Source organism: Bombina bombina, chromosome 6 (genome assembly GCF_027579735.1).
Source record: "Bombina bombina isolate aBomBom1 chromosome 6, aBomBom1.pri, whole genome shotgun sequence".
NCBI lineage: Eukaryota > Metazoa > Chordata > Amphibia > Anura > Bombinatoridae > Bombina > Bombina bombina.
Genome location: NC_069504.1, coordinates 738,336,707 through 738,360,342, shown reverse-complemented (window position 1 = coordinate 738,360,342; position 23,636 = coordinate 738,336,707). Strand labels below are relative to the sequence as shown.

The 23,636-nt window shown below is 38.8% G+C and overlaps 1 protein-coding gene across 4 annotated transcripts in view; it reads right to left on the bottom strand.

Annotated features, from left to right (window-relative positions):
• SORBS3 (sorbin and SH3 domain containing 3) overlaps positions 1–23,636 on the bottom strand; it is a 114,549-nt gene that overhangs the window by 5,412 nt on the left and 85,501 nt on the right. For all 4 annotated transcript variants that reach the window (XM_053717970.1, XM_053717971.1, XM_053717972.1 and 1 more), the window contains one exon: positions 20,052–20,158. In XM_053717970.1, coding sequence (XP_053573945.1) covers positions 20,052–20,158 — 107 coding nt within the window. The remainder of the gene's footprint in view (positions 1–20,051; positions 20,159–23,636) is intronic.

The window sequence follows — 23,636 nt, the reverse complement described above, 5'->3', positions numbered from 1 at the left end:
GGGACATTCTAGTCGAAAACAAACTTTTATTATTCAGATAGGGCATGTAATTTTAAACAGTTTTCAAATTTACATCTTTCAGCAATTTTGCATTGTTCTCTTGGTATTCTTAGTTGAAAGCTAAACCTAGGAGGTTTATATGCTAATTTCTAAGCCCCTGAAGGCCGCCTTTCATCTCAGGGCATTTTGACAGTTTTTCACCACTAGAGGGTGTTAGTTGATGTGTTTCATATAGATAACACTGTGCTCACACACGTGGAGTTCCTAGGAGCCAGCACCGATTGACTAAAATGCAAGTCTGTCAAAAGAACTGAGATAAGATGCTTAGATACAGAGGTAAAAAGTGTATTAATAAGTCTATGTTGGTTATGCAAAATTGGGGAATGGGTAATAAAGGGATTATCTATCTTTTAAAACAGTAAATATTCTGGTGTAGACTGTTCCTATAGCAAATCAACTGAAAAAAATTACAAATTTTCTCTTATACTAAGGAATATTAACTCTTGTCTGACAACCCCACAACTTGTTTTATTTCAGTTTCTTTTTTAATATCCATCCTGTGTTAACAGTAACAAATGTAATTTATCTAAGCAAATCTTACCCATTTGTAATGTAATAAACGTATAGTAGTGAAGCTTGAATGTGCGTATAACTATGGAACGTAACCTTTGTACTATAATAAAGAGAATATTCTTTTCGTTATACCCCTGCCAAATTTGAAAAATATTTTGCAGGGTGCATTAATTTGCTCACATGGTAATGTCACATGAAGAAATGAATTATAATATACAATGTGGTTCATCCTTCATTTAATTTATATTTGATTCTTGGAGAATTATTATTTTATTTATTTTCTGTCTTGCACATTATATTTCAGAATGAGATAATCCATGGAGATATTTTTATATTCGCAAATAAACCTTTGTGTTAATATTTTGTTGGAAAATTGTATTCATTATTTTAAAGGGACAGTAAAGTCAAAATTAAACTGCCAGAAATCATGGCAATAATCAATAATTTCTTTCTAATGACACAGTGAGTCCACGGATCATCATAATTACTATTGGGAATATCACTCCTGACCAGCAGGAGGAGGCAAAGAGCACCACAGCAAAGCTGTTAAATACCACTCCCTTACCCACAACCCCCAGTCATTCTCTTTGCTTGTATTAGTTGCAAGGAGGGGTAAAGTTACGTGTCTGATTCTTCTATCAAGAGTTTATTTTTTAGACTGAGCAGGTTTGCTCTGGTCTTTTGGGGTTTAGCTGTAGTCCATGTCAGTCTCTTCAGTAGAGCAGTGGTGTCTTTTAAGCTTTGGGGAACTTGTGGGGTATAATCTCCACTGTGTCTCCCAAGTGGTTTGTGCTGCCCTTCCTGTAAAAGCCTAAGTAGGTTTACTTGGTCTTTTTTTTTTTTTTTTGTCTCCACAGGTCCATGTTAGGGATGAAGCCTTTCAAACTTTGTGGGCTACCCTGCTGCCGGGCAGACTTTTATGGAGGCAAGTGCTATTTTAGTTTCTGACATGCAAGGGTTTAGAAAGGTCTGGCACTTATGGAGTTCACTTTGGGATAATGATCCTGCTTGTGCAGGTTTTTATTTCATGGAAGCTTTTGTGGGGCACTGCTGGATTAAGTTCTGTTCAGGAGTGCTTATTAGCTCTCCTTGTTATGGCTCTGTTTTTTTTTTAAATTTTATTTTTGTGGTATGTTTAAACCATATGTGTCACGCTCTTTCTTTTTATCCCGGCGGCTGTTTGTTGCGATATGTGTAATGCCAGCCGGGGGGTGGTTGTATACGCCTACGATGGGCGGAGTTTATTTTGCACGCTCTTTCTGTGTCTTTTCTGAAAGCAGAACAGTTAGGCTGTTGGCTTCCGTTCTAGATGTTACGGAGAGCGGGTGCTGACTGTGGGAATTCTGGATTGTCTTTTGAGCTACGGGTTATCCTCCGGTCTGTGGGAGGTTAGGTAAGCGCCTCAGCAGGGCTTGAGGTGTAGAGGTGCGCAGCAAGGGTTTATTTTTATTTGGCATTTACATTTGGGGATAGCGTTTTTCATTCTTAAATTGATAGTAACGTTTTTATTTTTGCTGATACATTTTTTTCTCTCTTTGTGTGATAGAGATGGATCAAGAAGACCTGAAAGCTGTGACTTGCTCTTATGTTTAGATGCTAATGTGGAGCCACCTATCCCTTTTTGTTCCTCATGTATTGAGAGAACATTGCATTACAGGGATATACTTTTTGTTTCAGAGCCTTCATTTTCTAAGGAGAATGTTGTTCAGGAGTCTCCTGTTCAAGCTGTACCACAGCTTTCTCCCCAATCATCCCAATCTTTATCCTCTTCTCATGCAGTGCCCTGCGGTTCATCTCAGGTTGGTTTTTCTTTGCAGGATATGGCTACCCATATATCCTCAGCTGTATCTGAGGCTTTGTCCACTTTTCCTGTTTTGCAAGGGAACTGCAAAAGGAAATTTAAGGTTTTTGACTTTTTGTTGCACTTATGTCAAATGTTTCTTCCCATAGGTCCGAGGAGGAAGATACATCTGTGGCGTCTGAGGGTGAAATTTCAGATTCTGACAGTGTAATTCCTTCCTCTGATTCTGAGGTTGTTTCCTTCAGGTTTAAGCTTGAGCAACTCAGTTTGTTACTCAGGGAGGTTTTGGCTACCTTGGATGACTCTGATGCGACAGTCATAGTTACTCCTAAGAAGTCTAGTAAGCTTAATAAGTTTTTTTGACGCTCCTTCCATGGTGGAAGATTTTCCTGTTCCTGATTGTGTTTCAGAGATTATTGCACGGAAGTGGGAGAAGCCTGGGATTCCTTTTTTGCCTTCTCCTATTTTTAGGAAGATGTTTCCTATTGCTTATTCTATCAAGGAAGCTTGGCAGACGGTTCCTAAGATGGAGGGAGCAATTTCAACCTTGGCCAAGAGAACCACTATTCTTATTGAGGATAGTTGCTCTTTTAAGGATCCAATAGATAAGAAGTTGGAAGCTTTGCTTAAAAGGATGTATGTTCACCAGGGGTTTCAATGGCAGCCTGCTGTGTGTATTGCTACCATTACCAGTGCGGCAGCATATTGGTTTGATGCGTTGTCGATTCTATTCAGCAGGATACTCCTCTTGAGGAGATTCTGGATAGAATCAATGCTTTGAAGTTGGCTAATTCCTTTATTGCGGATGCTTCTTTACAGGTCATCAAGTTGGGAGCAAAGATTTCTGGCTTTGCTGTTCTGGCGCGCAGGGCCTTATGGTTGAAGTCCTGGTCTGCAGATGTGTCCTCTAAAACTAAGCTTTTGTCCATTCCTTACAAGGGTAAGACCTTGTTTGGGCCGGGTTTGGGTGAGATTATTTCGGATATTATGGGAGGGAAGGGGCATTCTCTCCCTCAGGATAAAAGAAATTAACAGAAGTCAGAGTAATTTTCGTTCCTTTCGTACCTTCTCTGGTAAGTCTTCCTCTTCTTCCTCCAAGCAGGATCAGTCCAAGCCCTCTTGGAAGTCCAATCAGTCCTGGAGCAAGGGGAAGCAATCTAAGAAGCCCGTCAGCATTAAGAGTCTGCACCGGATCCAGGAATGGATTGTGTGGGGGGCAGACTTTGCTTTTTCACTCAAGCTTGGGTTAGAGATTTTCCAGATCTCTGGGTGGTAGATATTGTGTCCCAGGGATACAAACTAGAGTTCAAGACTTTTCCTCCCAGGGGCAGGTTTCTGCTCTCCAGGTTATCTGTAGACCAGATAAAAGGAGAGGCGTTCTTACGTTGTGTTCAGAATCTTTCCGACATGGGAGTGATCATTCCTGTTCTAATTCAGGAGCAGGGACTGGGTTTCTATTTCAATCTGTTTATCGTTCCCAAAAAGGAGGGAACTTTTAGACCTATTCTAGATCTCAAGAGTGTAAACAAGTTTCTCAGAGTTCCATCGTTCAAGATGGAAACTATTCGGTCCATTCTTCCTCTGGTTCAAGAGGGTCAATTCATGACAACAGTAGATCTGAAGGATGCGTATCTGCATATTCCCATCCACAAGGATCATCACACGTTTCTGAGATTTGCTTTTCTAGACAAGCATTTTCAGTTTGCGGCCCTTCCTTTTGGTATTGCAACAGCTCCCAGGGTGTACTCAAAGGTCCTGGGAGCATTGCTGGCGGTGCTCAGATTGCAGGGGGTTGCGGTGGCGCCTTATCTGGACGACATTCTAGTTCAAGCGCCATATTTTTTTTTTTTTTTTTTTTTTTTTTTTTATGTGAAAGTATCATATAACAGATTTTTTTTTTTTTTTTTTTTATTTTTTTTTAAATAATTTTTTTTATTGAGGTATTGGCATAAAACATAAATAATATACTATACACCTTTTTGTCAAAAGAATAGGATACAAACATAAGAAACCAAAACAATTCGGCGTCTATATAATACATTGACTAAAGGCAAATGAAACCTCGATTTTTCAATAATATACCATGTATAACTGACCAGTTAGAAATATGGATTTAGTCCTAAAGGACCAAGAGTATATGAAGTAGGAGTTATCTGATGGTCAGGAGTCTAGCTCCTTAGGAGCTTCAAAAAGAGCGTGAACAAGGGGGAAGGGGGTATTCAGCGGGTAAGCACCGCTATAGATAGAAGGGAAAGGGTGGAGGGCGGAGCCATATATATAATCTAATATTTTAGGGAACTTGGAGGGGGGGGGGTTTAGTCTTGCCAATGAAGGGAATTGAATGGGCCATGAAGCAGGGTCAACTATCTATTCATAAATAGTTATGCAAATATATAGTAGGGGTAAATACAAAGGTTAACCTTATATTGGAAGCTCTATCAGTATTGTTTTGACATTAATACATATTCTGACCCTATATGGCTGGATCCTGAAATACAAAAACAATACCTCTTTTACCATTCTATATCAATGGTTCTAAGTTACCCAAGTATATAGAAAACAGCTTATGAGCTATCAGTGAAGCTATAGTAGTTTTAACATGGCTATATGTGAAGGATCTAGTTAGTAGATTAGGGATGTTACAACAATAGATTATATAATGAAAGATGATCCCAAGTATCATGTCTCTAGGCCATTTAAACTAACTTATATTTACACCCTTGAGGCTCAGACTCCAGATTTAGGCATCATGTATAAAGATATTGTCAACAAGTGGAGCTCTAAAACACATTATCAACCAGATAAGCATAGATTATGTAAAAAGGCTTTGCACATTATTTCCATGCTAGGAGTTTAGGTATAATAGGGTGATTAATGTAAAAACATAAAACAATGTATACCTTAGGTGAATAGCCTATCTGTAGATAGATCTATGCAAAGTGATTTCAACTTTTTTGTAAAAAACTCTATATAAAAATAAGACTTAACTTAAAGAGATTTGGTATAAATTAGTATCTAGCATTTTCATTGTAAGGCATTAGAAAATATAGGTACTGAAGTAACAGATTTAACTAGGTAAGTAATCCTCAAATATATCAATGCTCATAATAAGGGTAATAGCTAGGCTAGGTGACACTCCAAATATATGTAACTGTAGTGTATTATCATAAAATTAACTAATCAAGCAGATAATTTCCAGAAGAATTACATGTGTCCATATCGTAGCTAAAAGCTAATATCATGGCTAGCTGTGATGTAGACAAATATAACATAAAAGATATAGGCTCTGAAAAACATGTACCTGTCACTAGCAAGATATCTCATGCCTTATAAACAATTTAGCAATAGTTGAGATGTTCCCTATATAGGCAATGCACAATAAATACAAATGCTACATATTATAAAGATTATTAGGAGCATGCGTGGGTGTAATTATATATCTCATACCTTAAGTCAACATTTGTAAATAACACCTGTTATAAGAGAGATTTGTCATAACCTTTAGAAGCATAGATAGAAAAGCAAGTACTGTAAATCTTATCAGCTCTTATAGGTTGATGAGGGAAATCACAGAATTAGTGAGTGAAAATAATTGAAGTTGCTATATTACATTCATGCATTTAAGTTAAGTGGTATCCTATCACTCCTCGAGCTAAGTAGAAGTATATATATATCAAGCACATCTAAAAAGAAAAACATTTAGCATGGGAACTAAAAGGATCAACTAGTCAGGAGTTAGAAGTAGCGATTCAGAACCCCGTCCAACATAACCCTATAACTAAGGTACTAGTTCAGACTACGGTGTCAGACTTTTAAGTGTTTGTATGTGACCAAGACCCTGAGAGGAAGCAACAAGTCTCAGCTGCTGTTGGACTAACAGCACAGCAAACAGTTAAGACAGACTGTTATTAGTGTCAACCAGCATCCAAAGTGTGGGAGTAAAATGTATGATAACTTGTACCTAAGATTAGTTTCAGGGAATGATCACCATGATAGCGGCATAAAACAGGGCAAAACATCCCAAAGTGCACAGTTAAAATCTAAAAATACATCATAGTAATATCCATTGAAAGACAAGAAGAAAATCATACACATTAGCTGCTAACAATATTCATATGTGCTAGGTTACACATAGCATATATATTATTCAAACTGATGAACCTGCATAAATTTGGATCTTAGTAAAAGGATATACTATTTAACTACTAAGTAAGGAGAACACATTGTGTGGTAGACAAACATTACTAAACGTATATTCTGTAGGGGAGTAAAACTAGAACTCTACCGATTATATGCATAATGAACAGTACTGACATACAAACACTAGTTGTGATTAACTTGGTAGAGCAGTACATACTGAGTGACAAGCATACAGTACCAAACACATATTCTATAGGGGAGTAAAACTAGAACTTTATCAATAATGTGAATATTGGACAGCACTGAGAAAATTGGCTAGTTCCACATTAAGAATTACAGTCTACCCTACTCTCTCTGGGGTAGCCAGCTCATTCCTAGAGGGTAATTGATGTCTGCACCACGCTGCTCTAGTTATAGGCATATAGAGAAAACTGTATAACATATGGTGCACAAACAGTGATAACAGTGCAGGAAATGTGAAACTCAGTTCCCATAATAGGGATTAGTGTTAGGTAAAGACTAGTCTAAGTCATTATAAGTCTCAAAAGTCACAATATAATGCACTTCGTGGCATATTATTCCAGTGCAACATAGCAGCCTGCTTGAGAGTCTATGACAATCTTGAAAGACGACCTGCAGAGCGAGACTAATGAGTCCTCCAGGCCTGCGTGTAACCTAAGGAGATAATGGAGGAGTCCACACAAGTTGTAGTGAATAGCAGCGCTGAGCAAACTGCAGCGCAACCAAACCAAGTTCAGGAGTATATCGAGGGCCACAGTCTAATCTCTCCAAGTTGTCACAGAAAGTAGACACGAGACACAACATCTCTTTAGCCAATACCTCTCCTGAGGCCATAGAGGCCAACAGACATCGCCAACAGCCATGACATCTCGTAGGCGCACCGTCCTGTAGCTGCGATATCCGACATCTTTGTCTTGTCAGAGTTCAATGTAGGGACGCCCTCTACTAACTCAGATGGAGCTGCGCAGACCCTCGATGGCGATCTTAGGTTAGTTAAGTGGACAGTCTCAATCTTGTCCACTTGCGGTACAGCGTTAGGATGAGTAGCGGGTAGAGAGGGGTTAATAACATCTCCCAGGGAGCTTGTGGGTTTTGGGTATGAGGACTCACCCTCTCCGGAATCATGGCAATAAGCTTGCGCCATATCTGTGCTGGAAAGTCCCAGCAACAAAGACAAATCAGACTTCTGGATGCAATCTTGTTCAAGTATAAGAGTAAGCTGTAAACCTCTGTCACAGCGACCATGTACCTCTTCAGTAGCAAAAGCTGACAGGAGACGAGTCATCTCCGCTGCTGTAAGGAAAGTCATGGGGTTTAATGGCCGCCCCAGCACCTCCCTCTGAGATATACTTTCCGGTGTTATTTCAGTTTTCACTGCGGGTGCTGTACGATCGGCTGACATCACGCTGGATTGGACCTGTGAAGGGCAATTTGGATCTTTATTTCCAATAAATCCCAGTGGCAACTGGGATTGTGTTGGCATAAGGTCTGTGAGAGGGAAATCTGTCAGCACGTCTCCGCGCACGCTACTTGGTATTCCTCGCATCTCTGATCTCAATATGTCTGTGAGATCAATAAAGCAGTTTTCCATCTGCCGATCCAGTACTTGTAGCATAGAGTAGAGCAGGTCCTGAGTTTCCTCCATTTTAAGAGCAGTGTCAGGCTCAGTCCTGTAGTCCCGTATTAATGGAGGTAGGCCCAAGTATCTGACCTCACGTAGTCTAGCAGCCTCCTATAGTATGGGTGCAAAATAGGTGATCAGTAGCACAAATCAGCTTAGGCAGGGTGCCTCTCCTTTATAGCTCGGCTGGTAGTTATTTTCATATGAATGTAGCTCAGTCCATGGCTGTATTTAGGTATTTTAGTTAGTTAAGGCCTAGGAGCTCAGCAGACCCACGTCTGATCTCCAAGCGCCATATTTTTAACTAGCAAGCTCCCACACAAAGTTGTTGTTGTTGTCTTTTCTGCACTCCCACGGTTGGAAGGTGAATTTAGGAAAAAGTTCCTTGATTCCGGCTACAAAAGTGGTATTCTTGGGAACCATTATAGATTTGCTAGAGATGAAGATTTTTTTGACAGAAGCAAGAAAATAAAAACTGTTCAATTCGTGCCTTGCTCTTCAGTCCTCTCCTCGGCCGTCAGTGGCCCAGTGTATGGAGGTTATTGGTCTGATGGTTTCAGTCATGGACATCATACTGTTTGCTTGGTTTCATCTCAGACCTCTTGTGATGTCCTGTTTTATGCAGGAACTTTTGCAGTGTTATTGAATTAAGGGTTTGTTGCTCTTTTAATGAATAAAACAGGCAGTATGATTTGAACTACCTGTTAGATCACTGGTGAGACTTTTACTGGTAGAAAACTTCGTAGATGCCAAATAGAGGCAAGGAATATTTAGGTAGAAACAATTGTTGCAATATTAGTAAGGAACATAAAGCAAACAGTTCTGAGTAAATGATAAAAGAAATATGTATTTTGATACACTTTGTGAAAGCGTCAGTAATTGATTCTTGTTGTAGCAATGTTCAGATATGGCTTCACGCACTCACACACTCATTCATAAAATATATACATCACAGACAGACTATGGTAATAACCGGAAGATTCAGCAAGGTAATGCGGATGGTTTCCAGAGAGTGACAACGTAAGAACAATCCTTTGTAAATGGATTAAATATTACCTTAAGTTTGAAGAGAGCGGTTTTACCTCTGTGACCGGTATACAGCTTCAGTGAGAGTGCGGCTTCCAGACGCTGCAAGTAGATCCGGTGCTCCTTGATTCAGTTTGTTTGTTAAATTAGAATTCCGGAAGAATGAGTAAATACTTTGAAAGTTAAATGTGCAACAAAGAGATTCTAGCTTACTACTCCTGTTTAGAGAGAAAGAAATCAAAGCAAGTTAGGAATTTTCAAAGTAGAATCACAGCAATATGGATGCGGTCAAATAAGCTGCAAAGGGAAAACAATTTTCAGGCAAGGAATGATGGTTCAGGTGTGCCTGATATAGGGAGGAGGAAAGGTAGGCGGGATATACCTTAAAGGTATATCACACACTCCCCCCACTAAGGGGTCCCCCAATTGACGAGAGGGATGGCTTCAAAGGATATCTGCGATGAAAAGATCTAATTAAACGGGGAGCAGAAATGTCAGTGCTACGATGCCAAGAATTGTCCTCAGGACCAAAACCTTTCCATTTTAATAAGTACTCCAAGTGATGATTCTTGATCCTAGAATCTAGAATATGTTCCACCTCAAATTCATCGTGGTCATCTATTTGTAACGCAGTTGGAGTCTGAAGACTGGATGGTACGGTAGAAGTATAAGGTTTAATCAGAGATACATGTATAGTGGGATGAATCCTATAAGCTGCAGGAAGAGTTAAACATACTGTCATAGGGTTCAAAATTTTATTGATTACAAAAGGTCCAATGTATTGATTTGCCAATTTCTTAGAGGGTACATGGAGTTTTAGATTCTTTACAGATAGTAATACTTTGTCACCCACTTTATAGACTGGACTGGGTCTGTGACGTTTATCATAATAAGCTTTCTGGTAATTCTTTGCGTCAGATAAATGTTTTTTGACTAAGGCTAGTCTTGCTTCTAGTTGTAAAGAATAGTCTTTAGCAGCTGGAGAATTTACATCAGTTTTAGATAGAGTCAAAGTTGTTGGATGATAGCCATAGGTTACATAGAACGGTGTCATTTTTGTTGAAGATGATACTGAATTGTTGTAAGAGAATTCCGCCATTGATAAATAATCTATCCAATCATCTTGCAAATGGGAAATGTAACAACGAAGATATTGTTCTAATGTTTGGTTTAGTTTCTCAGTCATCCCATTGGTTTGGGGATGGAAAGCTGTTGAGTATCTTGGTGTAATTTTTAATAATTTGCATAATGATCTCCAAAAGGATGAGGTGAATTGTGTACCTCTATCTGTTATAATATCAGTGGGTCCATGAAGTTTTACTATGTGATTAAGAAATACATTAGCTGTAATAAAAGCGGAAGGTAACCTTTTTAGAGGTATAAAATGTCCCAACTTTGTTAGATGATCTATTACAACTAATATAGTGTTAAAGTTCCTTGATTTTGGTAGCTCTACAATAAAGTCCATCGAGATCATGGACCAGGGTTTATCCGGAACTGGCAATGGGGTCAACAATCCGATGGGCCCTTTATGATCTATTTTATTTCTAGCACAAATGTCACAGGAATTGACATAATCTTGAATGGTTTGATTCATGTGGGGCCACCAAAAGTTTCTTCTTGTTTTTTCAATGGTTTTTTGTATTCCGGTATGACCGGATAAAGGTTCGTCATGAGTGTGTTTCAATATTTGTTTCCTTAATGAACTGGGTATATACAATTGATTTTTATGATTTATCAAACCAGTATTTAAGTTTTATGACAGGATTTAGGTGTATTGGTTTCTTTTTCTTGTGCCCTTTTAATCTCCTCCTCTAGAGGTGTTAGGGCTCCAATAAATTTTTCGATTGGTACTATTGGAGTCATGGTCTCTTGAGGTGTCATTTCCTGTACTCTGGATAATGCATCAGCCTTGGTATTCAGACTTCCTGGTCGGTAAGTGATCAAGAAATTGAACCTATCTAAGAATAGAGACCATCTTACTTGTCTGGAAGTTAGAGTTTTACTTTTCTTCAAATATTCCAGATTCTTATGATCTGTGAAGATTTTAAATGGTTTTTGTGTACCTTCCAGTAAGTGTCTCCATTGTTCGAGGGATACTTTGATAGCAAGGAGTTCTTTATCTCCTATACTATAATTATTTTCTGCGGTTGTGAATCTTCTTGAATAATAAGCTACAGGAAATAATTCTGATTTGTTATCTACTTGTTGAGATAGAACTGCTCCTATACCTGAACTTGATGCATCTACCTCTAATACATATTGCAGCTCAGGATCTGGCATGTGTAAAATGGGGGCTTTGGAAAATTGCCCTTTTAAGTAGTCAAAAGCTGATTGTGCCTGTTCGGTCCATTTATATCTTAGTTTCTTACTAGTCAACTGAGTTAAGGGCTTTACTATATCATAAAAGTTTTTTATAAACTTTCGATAGTAATTGGCAAAGCCAATAAAACGTTGTAGTGCACGAACTGATTTTGGTGTAGGCCATTCTAATACAGATGAAACTTTATCTGGATCCATTTGGATCCTATTAGGAGTTATTATGTATCCCAGGAATTTAATTTTGTTAACTTGAAATAAACACTTTTCATGTTTGGCATATAACTTGTGTTCCTTCAATCGCATTAAGACCCAACGTACATGTCTTTCGTGTTCCTCTTCTGTTTTGGAATAAATCAGAATGTCATCTAAATACACTATAACACAAATATCCATTAAATCTCGGAAGATTTCATTAATAAAGTGTTGGAAAGTGGCTGGAGCATTGCTCAATCCAAAAGGCATTACATTGTATTGGTATAACCCATATCGAGTCCGAAAAGCGGTCTTCCATTCGTCACCTTTCTTCATTCTGATAAGGTTGTATGCCCCTTTTAAATCTAATTTAGTAAATATTTGTGCTCCTTTTAACCCTTCTATTATCTCTGGTATTAGTGGTAATGGATACCTGTTTTTTATGGTTATAGAGTTTAAAGCCCTGTAGTCAATTATAGGCCTTAGAGTGCCATCTTTGTTTTTTACCAAAAACATGCCTGCAGCAGCAGGGGATGTGGAGTGAGATATAAATCCCTTTCTCAGGTTGTCATCCAAATAGGACCTTAAGTATACTAACTCATCTTGTGATAGAGGATAGATCTTCCCATGCGGTATTGGTGACCCTGGAATGATATCTATAGGGCAATCGAAGCTTCTGTGGGGTGGTAAATTTTCTGCTTCTTTCAAATTGAAGACCTCTACCAAATCCTGATATATCCCTGGTATCCCTATCTCAGATGATGAAAGAATGCTATGAGGGTAACAGGTGTTTATGCAATATGTTGAGTCTAGTTTAAGTTTTGAATGTTCCCAATCTATTTTAGGATTATGTTTTTGTAGCCAACTATATCCTAAAATAATAGTATGTAGTGATATGGGGATCACATCAAATGTAATATATTCTGTGTGCCCCTTGTTTATCATTGTGAGCAAAGGTATTGTTTGGTGTGTAATGGGTCCCTTATTTATTAAAGTACCATCAATTGATTTAACAAACACAGGGTTCTGTTTGCAAACCAGAGGAATTTTATTATTTACAATATATACAGAATCAATATAGTTTCCATATGCACCTGAGTCAATCAATGCCTTGGAGTGTATATTTTCCTGATCCCACTGCAAAGAGAGAGGTAAAGTCTCTGTTTTCTTACCCTTCTTTTGTCTTTGTAATGAAGGACAGCTTGAGACGTTATGTTCTTTTTGTCCACAGTATAAACATAAGTTTTCTAATCTTCTTCTCATTTTTTCCTCATTACTTAGTGGCCCCTTGATAGTGCCTATCTCCATAGGGGTTACACTACCTTAATGTTTCTCAGATGTTGTAGTGTAAGTAATCTGGCGCCTGGGTATTGTGTCTGAAGTAAATCTCTCTGCTCGCCGTTCCCTGAGTCTTCTATCTATGGATGTGCTTAATTTTATAAGTGCTGGAAGAGTATCAGGCATTTCCTGGCGAGACAGTTCATCCTTAAGGTTTTCAGATAGGCCCAGCCTAAACTGATTTTTAAGGCTAACTTGGTTCCATAGTGAGTCTGTTGCCCACATTTGAAATTCAGTTGTGTACTCCTCCACCGTGCGCTTACCCTGTTTGAGTGCGCGTAGTTTAGATTCTGCAGTGATTTGTGTATCTGTGTCTTCATATAAATTAGACATAGCTTGAAAGAAATCCTGTAGTGAATCCAAAATTGGGTCATTATTTTCATAAAACCTGTTAGCCCAGGTCCTAGGCTCTCCTTGTAAAAATGAAATAGTGGTGCAAACCCTGATGCGGTCTGAATAATATGTGCGGGGTCTCATGGTAAAAAGAAGTTTACAAGCAGTCTTGAAATCTCTGAATTCATGTCTTTTGCCAGTGAAAGGTTGAGGGTATTGAATATGGGGTTCAGGTACTTCAGTACTTTTATGAGACATATATTCTTTAACAATAGCTTTTAATGCGGTATTATCTGCTTGTACTTCTGTTAAACCTTGTGCAAGATAATCTAATTTTCTTTGTATGTTAGAGAACTCAGTTTTAATTTCATTTGCATCCATGATATTAAAGTTTTGTTTACCAGTAACAAACCCTTAGAACACTGTGGCCTGAAAATTATGTGATGTCCTGTTTTATGCAGGAACTTTTGCAGTGTTATTGAATTAAGGGTTTGTTGCTCTTTTAATGAATAAAACAGGCAGTATGATTTGAACTACCTGTTAGATCACTGGTGAGACTTTTACTGGTAGAAAACTTCGTAGATGCCAAATAGAGGCAAGGAATATTTAGGTAGAAACAATTGTTGCAATATTAGTAAGGAACATAAAGCAAACAGTTCTGAGTAAATGATAAAAGAAATATGTATTTTGATACACTTTGTGAAAGCGTCAGTAATTGATTCTTGTTGTAGCAATGTTCAGATATGGCTTCACGCACTCACACACTCATTCATAAAATATATACATCACAGACAGACTATGGTAATAACCGGAAGATTCAGCAAGGTAATGCGGATGGTTTCCAGAGAGTGACAACGTAAGAACAATCCTTTGTAAATGGATTAAATATTACCTTAAGTTTGAAGAGAGCGGTTTTACCCCTGTGACCGGTATACAGCTTCAGTGAGAGTGCGGCTTCCAGACGCTGCAAGTAGATCCGGTGCTCCTTGATTCAGTTTGTTTGTTAAATTAGAATTCCGGAAGAATGAGTAAATACTTTGAAAGTTAAATGTGCAACAAAGAGATTCTAGCTTACTACTCCTGTTTAGAGAGAAAGAAATCAAAGCAAGTTAGGAATTTTCAAAGTAGAATCACAGCAATATGGATGCGGTCAAATAAGCTGCAAAGGGAAAACAATTTTCAGGCAAGGAATGATGGTTCAGGTGTGCCTGATATAGGGAGGAGGAAAGGTAGGCGGGATATACCTTAAAGGTATATCACACCTCTACAGTTATGCATGCTCAGACAATGGAATTGGGATTATGCGGATCTGTCTCCAAAGATTGTTCTAGATCAGGCGGCAAGAGATTCCCTTCCGTTGTGGTTGTCTCAGGATCTTCTATCTCAGGGAACCTGTTTTCGCAGACCTGCCTGGGTGATTGTGACCACGGATGCCAGTCTGCTGGGTTGGGGAGCTGTCTGGGGTTCGTTGAAGGCTCAAGGTCTATGGACTCAAAAGGAGTCGGTTCTTCCCATAAATAATCTTCAATACTCTTCTGTCCTGGCCTAAGCTAGCTTCAGTCCAGTTTATCAGGTTCAGTCAGACAACATAACGTCAGTGGCTTACATCAATCATCAGGGAGGAACCCAGAGTTCCTTGGCCATGAAAGAGGTAGCCAAGATTATTCAGTGGGTGGAGACCCACAACTGCTGTCTGTCTGCGATCCATATCCCAGGGGTGGACAATTGGGAAGTGGATTTTCTGAGCAGACAGACTTTTCATCTGGGGGAGTGGGAACTTCATCCGGAGGTGTTTTCCAGCTTGATTCTCAGATAGGGGCAGTCGGAGTTGGATCTCATGGCATCTCGTCTACCTCGTCTGAGGTACGGATCAAGATCAAGGGATCCTCAGGCTGTTCTGATAGATGCTCTAGCAGTTCCTTGAAAGTTCAGTCTGGCATACGTATTTCCTCTGTTTGCTCTTCTTCCTTGGGTCATTGCTGGGATCAGACAAGAGAGGGCGTCAGTGATTCTCATTGCACTGGCGTGGCCTCGCAGAATCTGGTATGCAGATCTGGTGGAGATGTCATCTTTTCCACCTTGGAGTCTTCCATTAAGGAAGGACCTTATGCTTCAGGGGCCCTTCCTTCATCCAAATCTCATTTCTCTGACGCTGACTGCTATCTGAAGTTGACTGCTGACTGAATATCCAAGCGTGGTTTTTCTGAGTCGGTCATTGAGACTTTGATTCAGGCGTGTAAGCCTGTGACTAGAAAGATTTATTATAAGATATGGAGTAAATATCTGTATTGGTGTGAATCCAGGGGCTACTCTTGGAGTAGAGTTCGGATTCCTAGGATTTTGTCTTTTCTCCAGGAGGGTCTGGAGAAGGGTTTATCTGCTAGTACCCTGAAGGGTCAAATTTCAGCTTTGTCTATTTTGTTGCACAAGCGCCTGGCGGATGTGCCAGATGTTCAGTCTTTGTCAGGCCCTGGTTAGAATTCGGCCTATGTTTAAGTTTGCAACTCCTCCTTGGAGTCTTAATTTGGTTCTTAAAGTTCTTCAGCAGGCTCCTTTTGAGCCCATGCATTCTTTGGATATTAAGTTGTTATCCTGGAAGGTTTTGTTTTTGGTTGCTATCTTTTCGGCTAGAAGAGTTTCGGAGCTTTCAACATTGCAGTGTGAATCTCCCTTCCTTATTTTTTATTCTGATAAGGTAGTACTACGTACTGCTCTAGGTTTCCTTCCCAAGGTTGTTTCAGATAAGAACATTAATCAAGAAATTGTTGTTCCTTCTTTGTGTCCTAATCCTTCTTCTCATAAGGAGCATTTGTTGCGTAACCTAGATGTGGTTCGTGCGTTGAAATATTATTTGCAGGAGACTAAGGATTTTTCGCCAGTCTTCTTCTTTGTTTGTTGTTTTTTTCTGGGAAGCGTTATTTGCTTGGCATATGAGTCTGCTGGACTGCAGCCTCCTGAGAAAATCACGGCTCATTCCAGGAGCATTATTCACTTGGCATATGAGTCTGCTGGACAGCAGCCTCCTGAGAAAATAACGTCTCATTCCACTAGGGCTGTTTCATCTTCTTGGGTCTTCAAAAATGGAGCTTCTGTAGATCAGATTTGCAAGGCCGCCACTTGGTCATCTTTACATACTTTTTCTAAATTTACAAATTTGATACTTTTGCTTCAGCTGAGGCTTCTTTTGGGAGAAAGGTTCTACAAGCAGTGGTGCCTTCTGTTTAGGCTATCTGTCTTGTCCCTCCCGTATCATCCGTTTCCTCTAGCTTGGGTATTGATTCCCAATAGTAATTAAGATGATCCGTGGACTAACCATGTCATTAGAAAGAAAAGAAAATGTATGGTTACCTGATAAATGTATTTATTTCTTGACAAGGTGAGTCCACAGCCCACCCTGTATTTTCAGACAGTTTATTTTTACATAAACCTCAGGCACCTCTGCGCCTTATATTACTTCCTTTCTCCTTTCCCTTTGGTCGAATGACTGGGGGCTGTGGGTAAGGGAATGATATTTAACTGCCTTTGCTGTGGTGCTCTTTGCCGCCTCCTGCTGATCAGGAGTGATATTCCCAATAGTAATTACGATGATCCGTGGACTCACTGTGTCAAGAAAGAAAGAAATTTATCAGGTAAGCATAAATTTTCTTTTTAAACAACTTTCCAATCGACTTCTATTATCTAATTTACTTTGTTCACTTGGTATCATTTGTTGAAAAGCATACCTAGGTAGGGTCAGGCGCAGCAGTGCACTATAGTGCAAGATAGCTGGTGATTAGTGGCTGCACTTATATGCCTCTTGTTATTGGCTCATCTGATATGTTCAGCTACCCTTTCAGTAGCGCATTTCTGCTTCAACAAAGGATACCAAGAAAATTAAGAAAATGTGGTAAGAGAGACGCAAATTGTATGCTTTGGGGTTGATTTACTAAATGTCGAGGGGACATGATTCGCTGTATTGAATCATGTGTGCTTCACATCACTAAATGCATTTAACATTGCACAAGCATTTCTTGTGAAATGCCTGTACAATTCCACCACATGCGCATTGACGGCCAATCGGCCGCTAGCAGGGGCTGTCAATCATCCCGATCGGATAACCGATGCATCTTAACTTCTGTTTCATGCGAGCCTGAAACTATGGGACTCTGAAGCACCATCCACTGCTTAATAAATGGAGCCCATTGTCTTAATCATGGAAGAAAACATTTGGGTTTCATGTCCCTTTAATACTGTCAAGGAACTTCGCACTACTTGTAGTATTATTGTGAAAACAAATACCCCTAGGTTTCAACTCACAATTTGATTTGATTAACTATTGGGAGTAGTATTCGTAAATCTCCTTCCTTCTGCTAAATGATATTCCACCGCATATTTTAGCAATATACATTGCATTGTTTGATATTCGTTTAGTGTAGAATTACTTAGCTCTAACAGATTTCTCTATATTGTGAACAATGAATATATATGTACTATTCTAGAGTTGATTAGTACATTATTAATAAAGTTACTGTGTTAAAGTTCACTATATATATTTTCTACTCTAAACAGGCAACCTGTCTTTGAAGATATAGAGTGATGCTTAATATTTATTATCTATATAGAGAACATTGCTGAGTTTAATTTATATGTACATATACTAAATAATTGTAGCTAACAATGACTTGATTTATGCAGTGAGCTACTTTTGCAATTTTTGCTGAACTTACTTTAATATGCATTAAGTAGGGTTCAATGTTTATATAAATGGAGATTACAGTGGGGTTAATATATATGTATTCACATTAATATTAGCACATAGTGACGCTAGCTATACTAGTTTTACACCCCTTGAACTCATATAATATTCTCTTGATCTATGCTCAAACAAATTTGATAAATACAAGTGTGTTTGTGATGTTTTGTTTTACTAACATTCATATATATATATATATATATATATATATTTTATTTTTTTTCTTTCTAAAGAAATCTGAATATTGATTTGTGAATGAAATTTGCCCTTTTGTCTAAATGTATATACTGATCAAAATGAGCACCTGTACATTAATTTGTTGACTAATTAGTTTTAATAAGAGGAGGGGTTAATTCCCCATAAAAAGCATACCTCCTGCAAGGTGGATCAGATCTATGATTACGGCCAACGGCCGAAATGCGTAAGATCCGCTTTTTACGCTCTGTCGCAGCTGAAGCCTCTGTTAATATGCTTTTTTAATGTTTATGAATAAAGACTTTTTGTTTTAAACTTACTTGGAGCTGAATCCAAACTTTTCTTTTTGAATTGTGAAAACAAATATTGTCTCTGACATGAAATTTTAAGAAGATGAAACCGATTTTCTTTTCTTTCTGATTATCTTAGTCTCATATGTAGCAGTTCTATGTATAGAACCTTAAATCTTTTTTTAAGGTAGTTTTATTATTTCTGTTACATTTTAGTGATTATGATGTACCTTAACCAAATGTGTTGAAAATTAGATATTTGTAAAATTAGCTAATCACACAGGAAGACATTTTATTTATTTTCCTTTCATAGTCACAGTGTGATCTATGGAAGATAATTCAAATAGTGTGTCACAGTATTCCTGTGTACAGAAAGTCCTTATTTTACAATGATTCATAATAACGGATACAGCACTGACAGCACACACATATGACGTAGGACATATGAAAATGACATATGCATTCTATTTAAAAATATACATTACCAGCAATACATAATTGTCTCAAACTGTGTGAGAGACTATTAAGACATTAAAGGGACTGAAATGTAAATTAGGTCTCCCCTTATTGTGTTTTCAATGACTTGCTATACCAGATGCAGATTATAAAATGTATGGAAAATACATTTAAGTTTATTTTAGTATGTGAAATAGCTTGTTTTGTTCTTTGATACCACAACCCATTAAAATGGGCTGAGCTTGCAGGAAACTCCCTCTCTTACCAGTTCTTATACACAAATGTTATCTCTGTCTGTATACCAAAACCCGATACTTATGTTTGGATGATCTCTGCCAAACTGCTTACATAGCTTTTCTATAGCCAATACTTAAGTACTGAAATGTTCAGTATAGGTGGAGTAGAACAGGCAAACACAGGCCAAAATAAAAATAAATGAGCTATTTGTAAACAATTGAATTCAATTCAGCAGGTAAAATGGATCAGTGGGGAGACATTGAAGAAAAGAACATTTTAAAGTACACTGTCCCTTTAAGAACTGCAGACATTTGTGTTGAAATTGACAATGTTTTGAACAGTGTGCAGACTTGTATAGCTAATAGTTTTACCATATACATTATTTTAAAGTCATAGTGCGCATTTCACAGCTTTAAACATTCTGTTCTGTTATTTACTGTATGTCAAATTTGAGATAGGTGTGGAATGTAACTCATTGACCAACCAATTGACTTTATATAGGTAGGTTCAATTTAAACTCAATCCCCTGGCGTAGAGGGCTACCTGTAATACTTAACCACTTTACCCCAAAAAGGGATCGTTTTGTTAGAGAACAACTCCCTTGACCACACCCTCAACTAGTTTTTTTTATGGAAAGGACATGGAAGGCAAAAAATAACTGTCCTTTTCACATATCAGAAACACATTAGAGCATTTCCATTTTCGTTTTGCACCCTCATGTTTCTTGAATTGATATTTGGGCATAATCTGTTTTCTATGAGGTAATAAACTTACCAATGTACCAGCCATCTTCACAATGCTGCGTCACTGTCACTAAGTCCCCTGCCATTAGGTGCAACTCATCTGGATTATTAGGAAGGAAATTAAACAGCGCCCGATACCTAAGAGATGTGAGCACAGTAATGAGAAGTGTCCCATTCTAAGCCTATGGGTTAGATGCAATACAAATCCCCACACCTCACTTAAAGGGACAGTAAACACATTGTCTTTCTAATATTTCATCCTGGATGTCCTCTCACTACCTTAAAGGGACAGTCTACAATAGCCTTTTTATTGTTTTAAAAGATAGATATTCCCTTTATTACCCATTACCCAGTTTTGCATAAACAACACAGATATATATATATTTTTTTACCTCTGTGATTACCTTGTATCTAAGCATCTTCTGACAGCCCCCTGATCACATGACTTTGTATTTATTATCTATTAACTTGCATTTAGTACTTTGTTGTGCTAAACTCTTAAATAAGTCCCCGGGCATGAACACAATGTTATCGGTATGGCCCACATGAACTAGCAGTCCCCTTGTTGTGGAAAGCAAATACAAAAGCATGTGATTAAGAGGCTGTCAATAGAGCCTTTGAAACAGGCAGAAATTTAGAGGAGGTTTAAATGTTATAACGTTTATTAATCTAACAATGTTGGTTGTGCAAAGCTGGAGAATGGGTAGTAAATGTGTTATCTATCTTTTTAAACAATAACAATTTTTGTGTAAACTGTCCCTTTGAGCTACATCTCTCAAAATCTGAGCTCCTTATTTTCTCCCCTTCAACCAAAATTCCAACCCCCCAACTTTCTCTAACTGTTGATAATAAACATCATTACCTCAACCCCGCATGTAAGATGTCTTGGAGTCACACTTTCTCTCCCCACATCCAGTCTTTAGCCAAATCCTGCCGCCTCCACCTCAAAAACATCTCCAAAATTCGCCACTTGCTCACACAAGACACAACTAAGACTTTAATCCACTCTCTCATCATTTCCCACCTTGACTATTGCAACTCCATCCTCTCCGGCCTTCCTAGCTGCCATCTATCTCCCTTACAATCAATAATAAATGCCTCTTCCAGGCTGATCTTCCTTACACGTTGCTCCTCATCTGCTGCATCTCTCTGACCTCTCTGAAGGCACTGGCTTCCTCTAACCTCCAGAATAAAACCTAAAATCCTGACTATAACTTTTAAAGCTCTCAATAACACTGCTCCTCCCTATATCTCCAATCTAGTCTCAAGATACTCACCCTCCGTCCCCTTCGCTCTGCTCATGACCTCCTCTCTCTTGTCACCTCCTCACATTCCCGTCTACAAGACTTCTCCAGACTGGCCCCTATTTGTAGAACTCTCTGCCTATGTGGTCAAGCTTAATATATTTCCTTCGCTCTATACACGACTCTCCCCTAGTTTTCAAACTTTCTAGCGCTCCTTAAAGACTCTACTGTTCAGGGATGCATATAACTTACACTAAGGGCTAGATTTATTAAAGCTGAGGCGTATAGGGGCGCGTATACGCGCCCCTGTATGCCTCAGCTCGCCAGTGGCGGGGTGAAAATACCCGCAGGTATTCGGCATTGCACATGAGCGCAATTTTGCGCTCGCGTGCAATCCTGCCCGCTCACAGCTAATCACGTGCGGGCAGCTGCCAATCTCCTCGGTCTGACTAGACCGAGGAGATTGAATTTCGCCACATTACAGGTGACGAAGAGGCTAGGGAAGCTGCTTGATAAATGACGGCGAGCAAGTTCTTGTGAGAACTTGCAGCTGTAGGGCGTTAATAAATCTAGCCCTCTACTTCTTTAGCTATCCCCCTGAACCTTAGCTTGTAAGCCTTCAAAGCCTAGCTGCTTTTTTTGTAGATCACCCTCATGAGAGCTGATTTACAACAGTGAATCTCTTGGCAGGGCCCTCTATTCCTTTGCCTCTGATAACTGTCACCTTGAATATTAGACCCATGTCTTTAGCACTGTGGAACCTGTTGGCGCTCTACAAATAATTGATAATATTAATATAAGCACTTTAGTAATACACTTTGAAACAACTTTCAATATACTTTCATTATTTATTTTGCCCTTTTTTATGTAATTTAGCTCTGAAAATGGTGGCTTTTCTAATTCTCAAAAGAACTGAAAAAGCACACTGCAGATGCTAACCCTGCTACATATGTTTCCCTAATTAGCATTAACAGATAAGAACTGCAAAACAATGTACTTTATACTAACATTATGTCTATAGCAAGCTTTGTTGTCTGCAGACTGAAGCCCAGATTGGTTTTCTTCAAATGAAGCAAATTGGCGGGTGGAGATGGGCTTTTGAAAACAATTGCAGCAAATAATGTTTGTTTTAAAAATGTTTAGACTTGGTTGATATACTGTTCAATAGCAAGACAATAGACTTGTCTTCTAATTACAAGGTGTTTAGTATCCTTTTTAAAAGGCAATTTCATAAGGGATTTAACCTTAGATGTAAGCTTGGTCTCTTAGGCCTAGATTTGGAGTTCGGCGGTAGCCGTCAAAACCAGCGTTAGAGGCTCCTAACGCTGGTTTTGGCCGCCCGCTGGTATTTGGAGTCAGTGATTAAAGGGTCTAACGCTCACTTTTCAGCCGCGACTTTTCCATACCGCAGATCCCCCTACGCCATTTGCGTAGCCTATCTTTTCAATGGGATCTTTCTAACGTTGGTATTTAGAGTCGTTTCTGAAGTGAGCGTTAGAGCTCTAACGACAAGATTCCAGCCGCCTGAAAATAGCAGGAGTTAAGAGCTTTCTGGCTAACGCCGGTTTATAAAGCTCTTAACTACTGTACCCTAAAGTACACTAACACCCATAAACTACCTATGTACCCCTAAACCGAGGTCCCCCCACATCGCCGCCACTCTATTTAAATTTTTAACCCCTAATCTGCCGACCGCCACCTACGTTATACTTATGTACCCCTAATCTGCTGCCCCTAACCCCGCCGACCCCTATATTATATTTCTTAACCCCTAACTTGCCCCCCACAACGTCGCCGCAAGCTACTTAAAATAATTAACCCCTAATCTTCCGACCGCAAATCGCCGCCACCTACGTTATCCCTATGTACCCCTAATCTGCTACCCCTAACATCGCCGACCCCTATATTATATTTATTAACCCCTAATCTGCCCCCCTCAACGTCGCCGACACCTGCCTACACTTATTAACCCCTAATCTGCCGAGCGGACCTGAGCGCTACTATAATAAAGTTATTAACCCCTAACCCGCCTCACTAACCCTATCATAAATAGTATTAACCCCTAATCTGCCCTCCCTAACATCGCCGACACCTAACTTCAATTATTAACCCCTAATCTGCCGACCGGAGCTCACCGCTATTCTAATAAATGTATTAACCCCTAAAGCTAAGTCTAACCCTAACACTAACACCCCCCTAAGTTAAATATAATTTTTATCTAACGAAATAAATTAACTCTTATTAAATAAATGATTCCTATTTAAAGCTAAATACTTACCTGTAAAATAAATCCTAATATAGCTACAATATAAATTATAATTATATTATAGCTATTTTAGGATTAATATTTATTTTACAGGTAACTTTGTAAT